At 40.6% G+C, this 7,936-nt stretch overlaps 1 protein-coding gene across 2 annotated transcripts in view; it reads right to left on the bottom strand.

The window, feature by feature from the left end:
- Positions 1-6,710, bottom strand: part of MOSPD1 (motile sperm domain containing 1) — an 8,839-nt gene extending 2,129 nt beyond the window's left edge. The window contains exons 1-4 of one of the 2 annotated variants that reach the window (XM_008943207.1): positions 6,453-6,710; positions 6,195-6,270; positions 2,891-3,120; positions 796-957 (exon numbers count right to left, since the gene is read on the bottom strand). In XM_008943207.1, coding sequence (XP_008941455.1) covers positions 796-957; positions 2,891-3,120; positions 6,195-6,270; positions 6,453-6,606 — 622 coding nt within the window. In that variant the 5' untranslated portion in view covers positions 6,607-6,710. The remainder of the gene's footprint in view (positions 1-795; positions 958-2,890; positions 3,121-6,194; positions 6,271-6,452) is intronic. The other variant, XM_008943208.1, reaches the window with a different exon arrangement.
- Between the last annotated feature and the right edge of the window lie 1,226 nt (positions 6,711-7,936).

Raw genomic sequence — 7,936 nt, 5'->3', positions numbered from 1 at the left:
GGAAAGAGCAACAAGTGAGTTTTCAAACCATTTCAGCAGAATGACTTGCATGAGTCAGCCAACTGAGTGTGCTCATTAAGAACTTGCATCTTTTCCCACTGCTACCTCACCTCTAGCTATCAGTTTGAAGCTGCCTAGCTCACTTCCTTTAAATCCTCATTTCTGCCAGGTGTGACAGGAGAATTGAGTTTACTGTGGCTGTTCTTCAAATCCGAAATAGTTAGAGAAAAATAGTCATAACAAATGAAACATGCAGCTTATCTATGCTTGCTAATTTAGGAGCAAGTGACAAACCAGGAAGAACTGTGGGTAGTCGTGGTCTCTTAGGGAGGGTTTACAACTTATTTCTACACATTTTGACTGTTTATCAAGAAGGAAGCAAATGGAGACTTTCACATCAGCTCACCTGGGCTGGAGAGAGAGAAGCAAACCAACAGAAGAAATCTAGGTTCTACAAGAGAGTAACTCTCTATTCCAGTACAAGAATAAGAAACAGCGTGTTCCATCCCGTTTGTGGCAATGACTACAGTTGGCCAGTCATCAAATGAAGGTGAAATAAACCTGTTGGGGCCTGTATATAATAAGCATCAACTAAAATCTGGTCTAAAATACTTAAAATAACTAATTTACCCCGATATCACTATGGCTGCAAGTTAAAATATAAGAGGAGATGCAAACCAAAATACCATGTGGTGCTTTGTCTCCGTGAAGTTTCCTGAAGCCACTGGCAAACAGGAGAAGTTTCTCATATCACAGAAGTTGCAGGAGAACATTTACAAAATCCAAAACACTCACCTAAAACATAAGCAGCTACTAACTTTTGATTCACACTTAAATGGAGGTAGAGAGGCACCAGGGATTCCATTTCCCCCAACGTAGGTAGCATTAGTGCTGCAACACACACTATTCCTAGGAAGACTGTTAGTAAACTAGGTCCCGACGAGGCAGTTCTGTTTTCTGGAAAACAACACAGAAACAAGAGTGAGGAACATCTAACCAACACAAATGTTAAATGTTCTGCAAACTTGTTCACAGTGCACTGGAGCTGCAATATCATAAGATTTTCTTCCCCCTTTGGAGTTTGGAAGGGGCGGAAAACAACTTCTAAACCTTCTGCATTTTGCAGTGCAGAAAGCTGTTGTGATGAAGGCTTGTTCTGATGCTGGAACTTGTTTTCACATGACTTCCCAAGGCCCTCCCTTCCGGAGGGACAGAGCCTGCCAGGCCCAGCAGCTATACACACAGACACGCTCTCCTGGCAGCCGGCTGTTTGGCAACACCTGAGGTTTCACCACGCAGCCTTACTCCATTCCTTGGTGTGCTCCTTCAGCGGCTGCTGATCGATTAGGAAGGAACATCTAGAAGAGCTGCATAGGCAGATAGCTGCTTACATCTCCAGACCAAACCTTGGCTACACCAAAAGATTTCTTGGGCCAGGTGAGCTCCTCATCCTTCTTTAGGACTCAAGGGCTGCACCTTTAACCAGTTTATATAACATGAATTAGTAATATTTGAATCTTGCTTTAAAAACTCTGAGAGTGAGCCACTCTGACAGTCCAGTATCACCAGAATAAGCAAATGAAAATTATAAATGAACTGCCCCTCATACTGCTTATGGCACCACAGTTTTAACAGTTGGAACCTACTCAAAGGCACATTGTGTAATCTTTGAAAAGAGCTGTTAACATGTTAGTTGAATATCTCTAACCAAATTCTTAAGACCCACTGGAAATGAGCCAACGTTTTTTCAGGTTTTTCTATCCTCAGTGACTAGCAATATTTGTCCTATTTTAATTCCATAAATCTGTTATTTCAAGGTTGTAGGTTATATGCAAGGACTATACTTGCTTTGTTTACTGTTTCTGTAAGCAAATGATGTAACACAGTCAACAAGGCTTTTCAGCAGAGAAATAGCATTTGGATTAAGACCAGTATCAGATTGTCCAGGGTGGTTCAAACCCTCTGTAGGGAACAACTATCACAGTAACATTTTGTTCTGTGAGCTCAGGGATACTGTAGGTTTGCTTTAACCATGTATCCTACTAGTACCTATCTTCAGGGTTTTTTTAATAAAAAGTGTTTCACCAGCACACAAACTGTGTATAAATAGTGTAACAGTTTGGTTTTAACAAGAGGAACACTCTCAAGCGGGTTCTTCTACTTTCTAGAACTGATTTTCATTCTAGTAATGAAAAATAAAAGTGACAATGTTACAGTATACATCAGTACAAGTAACACAGAGGTAGACTGTCAAGTCATAAATCAGTTTAAGATTCAGTTCTGGCAAAGCTTGATACTTTTTATATCTCCCCCTACCACTTCAATTTAACTGTTCAGCCCAGGTTTTGCCCCAGACTGCTGGTTCCCTTCCTCATGTATGAAACATGCAGAGTTCTCAGCTAGCAGCTGTGCTTTTCTGTACTTGTGAGACAGACAAAGGAGATGGAGCAGAACAAGGAGCACTTCAGAAGATGTTTTGGCAATATTTCCTGCTCATCAGGAAATGGAGGATTAAGGGTTTGGAACAAACTCAGAAGGGGCATATGTTCTGAAAGAGCCCAAGGGAAAAAATAACTACCATCCTTTTGCAGATAAATTCCCATTGGCTGTAGCAGAACTGCTGCACCAGAGGAGTAGAGGACGTACTCTCCAAGGTGTGACATGCAAACATGGGGCAGCGAAGTCTCTGGATTAATAAAGATACCATAAGCAAAATAGCCAGAATTTGGAGCCTTGGGCACTATCATCCCAGTGATAAAAGGCAGCAGTCTTACAGGTAGGTAATCGATCGATCCTTATGTCAGGTAAACCAAATTACTTTAAAATTTAGTCTGGTCTTTCTAGTCACTTGTTACTGATTCAGAAGACAGAAGGGGTAAAAGATTTCAGCTACCTGGTTGACACAAAGTCTGCTCAAAAAAGACACTTTCAGCCAGGTGTTCTTTTATTCGTTTTTCCTCCTCTTCCTTTTGTTGTTGTTGTTCCTTTGCAGATGGAAGCAGAGTAGCAATGATCTCCTTTTTCCCTAGTGCTTTCCTCTGGCTCTGCTCAGACACTTGCAGACGGAACTTATCTATCACACCATAGTACGACGCCCGAACGTCTCTGTGACGAATCACACTGCAGAGGAAAACACTTTCAAACTGAGGAACTAAAAGAAGCATGTCTCCTATGAAAGTACATCCTACATATTTCCCCTCTTTGCCCCTTGACACAAATACATTGCAGTAGTCCAGATCCATGTTATCTCCTCCACCTCAGTGTTCTTGAAGATTTGATCTTGCCTCCTCTCTCCCCTTTTTATGTTCACTCCTATTTGATTCCAAATATATATGCTCCAATTGGCTGGACAAAAAGAACAGTTAATTCTCTACCTCAAGCACACCCTTGCCTAAGCTTGAAGCCTAGCTGCCAATTTGCATGGGCTGACAATTATCTCAAAGGTGCTTCCTCCTTTATCAAAGCTGTTCCATGCTGGCCAATGATTTCAAATGGTATGGAAGAACTGTAGTGGACACGGAAGGAAAGAAGCAAAGCAGGGCTGCCCAGCACTTGGACAGGTGATGGCAGAAGTCTAGCTTTTTGAGGAAACCAGGCTCAAACCCTTACAATTATACTTTTTCAGAAGTAAAACTCATTCCCTCTATGAACAAGAGTCAGCGAGGTATAAGGGGACTTTCAAAATCAAAAGCCCACCCCTAAGAGCATGTGACAATGCAGTAGAATGACAGCTCCCTAGCTGCATAAACTTTGTCATCTGTCTACCAGCAAGTCACTCTGGATCCAACAGCAGGGCCCTGTGCTGTCAGAGCTACCTCGAGCACATTGCCTTGAAACACACCATACCTCACTAGCTACCCAGAGCTACACCTGCTGCAACCACACCTCAGACTGCAGTGTGGACACACCCTCTGAGTTACAGCTAGACTGTCAGTTATGTTCTGAGTGAACCTTCTCGCTGTCAGCAATCACTCTGTTTGTTACTCTGCTGCTTTGAATGTGTTGGCCCAGGTGTCTTCAACAGTGAGACAGGGTTGTTGCGTTCCTTCTACTTTTATGACATTTCACAGGAAAATTCTACATGGGACCTACAAAAGGTACAGTTTTAAATAATGCTGAGCAGTGCTCTGCTCAGTGGCCCCCTCTCTGCAGTTATCATTCGTTATAAAAACATGTATCTAGCATTAAAAAGCAGTAACATTTGGGTTTTGAAGTAGTATTGGCTCTTAGGGTTAATGTGGTTTTTAATTATTTTTCCCAAGTGGAAGACTTTTTCTGTGAAAGGCTGCTCTAAATTTCTAATATAACAATAGCTAATCCGAAAAAAATACCTACGTATAAGTCATTAGGCTTCAAGAAGGTTGTCATCTCCTGAGGGGAAAAAAATTATTCTAATCTTACTAATACAGGATAGTAGTCCTAAAATTGCTTCAACTAGCCTATCTTTGTGCTAATCTATGCATTAAAATGCCGCAAGAAACAGATTTCTATTTCAGCCTTCATTTAAAGGAACTGTATCACATCACTAGCACATGGCCAGTGCTAGTAACTGCTATCTAGTTTGAATAGACTATTCAACAAGGAAGCAGAGACTAAGTCATCCCCCAAGCCGAGAGGGCTGCAGGAATGTACGTAATTTTACATCACTTTAGAGGCAAAAGAGTGTGCTTATGACAGGCTTTCAGCAAGCTGAGTGTTGGCTGGGCAACTGCCTTCACTAAAACAAAAGGCTTTTTCCCCCCCAACAATCCTAATTCATACAACTCTCAGCATATCAGAACAGCAGATTCAACTCTTATTTCTTCCTTTAAGACCTTTTAATTCCTCAGTACCATGGTACTAATGACCAACCTAAACAGAATCTTTACATAACACTGTGCTATGAGAACACGCATCTGCTGCCAAGCAGAAAGATGTTTTCTGCAGACCCTTATAAACAGATACATTCTCCTGTTTCTTTTTAGAGACCATTGCATAATTGGAAGCTCTGTAGAATATCTGTTTATCTGGCAAATGGCCACACTTGCCTAGTACTGCTCATGTCCTAGCAGTAAACACTGCCCTTAGACAGCGACCGTTGGAATGGGATGGGGGTTCTGCTGCACAAAATATTCCCTGGAAACATACATGTGTCTTACTTTCCTTTATTTAACAAAAAAACATTTGTTTAAGATTAACCAAATGTAAACAAGCTTGTGTAAATGTCTGCTGAAGACTGGAATAACCCACTGATACACTGGTATATTCTGACCTATTTTGTTCCATTTTCAGGATTGTTGCTCCTGCTCGCTGAAACTTTTTAGTTCTATGTTTTAAACCTTCTTTCTCTTTGGTGAGTCCTTGGAATTTTCCAAATTACACCTAAGGAAAACAGTCTACAGGAAAGAGTCATTCCCCAACCACAATATTACTTAATCTGACAAAAGATGGGTCATTCAGTAGTGGAGTTTTTTTTTTTTTTAATATGGCCATTTTTTAGCCAGAGATTCCAGAAGGTGTTTTACAGTTCACATATTTCTATTCAGAAAGCTCAGCCTGCTCTTTTCAGTGCTGCATACTTTCTCAAGCTGTACCCGTCCATCAACACAGAAATAATGAATGTGATAAAGAAAACATGAAAAAAGTTACCTTATTTTAGCTTATATGCCTACTCTACTTTGAATTATAGCAGTCTGCAGACCTTATACACTACTGTGTCACTTAATTGCCTTATTTTCCCTGTGATTGGCCTGGGACCTGACAGGAGAAACAAATAAATGGGAGACAGAGACATCTGAGAACAAGCGAGGTGATGACAGGCAGAGGAAAGTGCGTTTATTAAACATAGCCCAAGAAAGCCTGCTCAGTTTTCCCGGGCACACATCTTCATTTTGTCAATCTGCAAACAAATATTCCTCACAAAGAAATCCCAGCCCTGGGGGGGTCTTGCTTTTCTTGTTATTTCTAACAAAGAAGTACTCAGAGGAGGCTTATATTACTCTCACTGCTGCTTTACAAGCTACACTACAGGATGCATTGACTAGGATTTTATTTATGCCTAAATACAAAATTAAATGAGGAAATATCTCCCATATTGTAATACCTTTGCCCTAGAGTGAAAGAACAGCAAAGACCAGACGGCCACAAGAATATAGGAAAATATATCTTCATACAACTTATACTAGGAAAAAAACAGACAACTGACTTGTACTTACATATCAACACAGCACTGAGGCTTCACTGCACCAGTAGCATCCACCACCGCATATTTACTGGGAGTCGTACAAAGAACTGCAACAAAAGGGACAGTGGTGGTAACAGACCATGAATGAATCCCTCATCAGCTTCATCAACAGACACACATGGAGACACGAGTTTGGTTTTGTCACACATATGCTTTGTTACATGAATTGTAATTGGACTGTTCAAGATCACCAACTAACCTTAAATAGAACTTAACCTAAGAAACCCACCTTTGAATTTTAAGGCAAACTCATAGGGGTTATATAGAGTCAACACCTGCTTGTGTGTTGACTGGTCATCTGCATAAAATATAAGTTCTGTAGGAAAAACAAAAACAGGAAGATTTCCTTCCACTAACTCTGGCTGTCTTTTTTGTTGCTGCATTGGCACTGAATCCTCCTTGCTGCTTCTTGTGTTCTTATGATTTTGTATCCTCAGAGACTTCAGTTTTTGAATCGTTTAAGAATTCCAAAGCATTTTGGCAATTCTAAAGGAAAAAAGGGGAAAAAAGAGAAAAGGCAAGAAGATTATTTCCATAGGTCTATACTAAACTGAGGCAGTCGACAAAGGTGTAAAAATATAGAATGTGATGCTTGGTTATGGATCTACCTTGGCTTAAGTACCTTCAAAACCACAGAAACAGAATAACTGCATTTGGTTTCCATCTATTTAACAAATTGCTATAAAATAAATGGATAACCAGTTCTTCAGTGTATCATGGCAGCATTTTGGGGTCCCAGCTCATGACTGGGGTTGCTTATTCTTGGTCTTTGCAACACAAACCAAACAACAGCAAGAAGATACCCCATCCTCAGGACACTAGGCTTGAGAAAAAGCAGAGCAGAGATGAGGAAACGTGGAGAGGTAAGGCAGCAGCAGTCACCATGCAGGCAGGAATCTCTCTGCAGTGGTGACCTTCCTGAATGAGGTCTAACAACTCAGGTATCTGCCCATATAGGCACTGAGGTATGTCAAATCCCAGAGATTCAGAGCCAAAGAATGGGGAAGACCTTCATGCCTTGTTTAAACTAAACTCTGGTTAAAACTGCATGGTACTTACAGGCAACAAATTGAAAAGCAACAGGCATGAATAATACCAAACAGATTTGGTAAAAAAAAAACAGAAAAAAACCTCCAATTTTATTACAAAAGACTGGTTTTATAGCACCACTGTCTCTAACCAGAGTTTATCCATTGCAATTATCCCCCTGCCACCCCCATGGTTTTATTTTAAGTGACATTCCAGAACTAAAACCAGAATCCATGACCCGACCAAGCAACAATCCCAAATGTAATTCATAAAATAAAATTAAGGCCAGACTCTTCAGCACACATACCACTGACTTTACACACCACAGACAGAACACAGTGAAACAGTTACATATATTTTTCCCCCCAAAAGAACATATTTTACTGTAGCTCCTATAGGTTGTCAAACTGAAGTTGTCCTCTGAGGCTTAACTTTATTCTACAGTAGAAGATATTAAAAGGACAAAAGTTCCTACTGTCTCATCACCTGTCATTCCCACTTCGAACGAGGCTGTCTAAAACAAGGTCCATTTCAGCTCTTCTCCAGCCTAATGAACTGATTTGGTTGCACCTTAAGAAGTTTAGTTTCAGAACCTGCCAACAGCAGCTAGCCCTAGCGTTATGAACAATCAAAAATAAATGCTTATTTTTGCATTCTAAACATCATGACGTTCACATTTCCAAG

The sequence above is a fragment of the Merops nubicus genome, unplaced genomic scaffold (assembly GCF_000691845.1).
Source record: "Merops nubicus isolate BGI_N331 unplaced genomic scaffold, ASM69184v1 scaffold35776, whole genome shotgun sequence".
Taxonomy (NCBI): Eukaryota; Metazoa; Chordata; class Aves; order Coraciiformes; family Meropidae; genus Merops; species Merops nubicus.
Note: the sequence above shows the minus strand (reverse complement) of the source record. Positions and strands in the feature narration are given on the sequence as shown.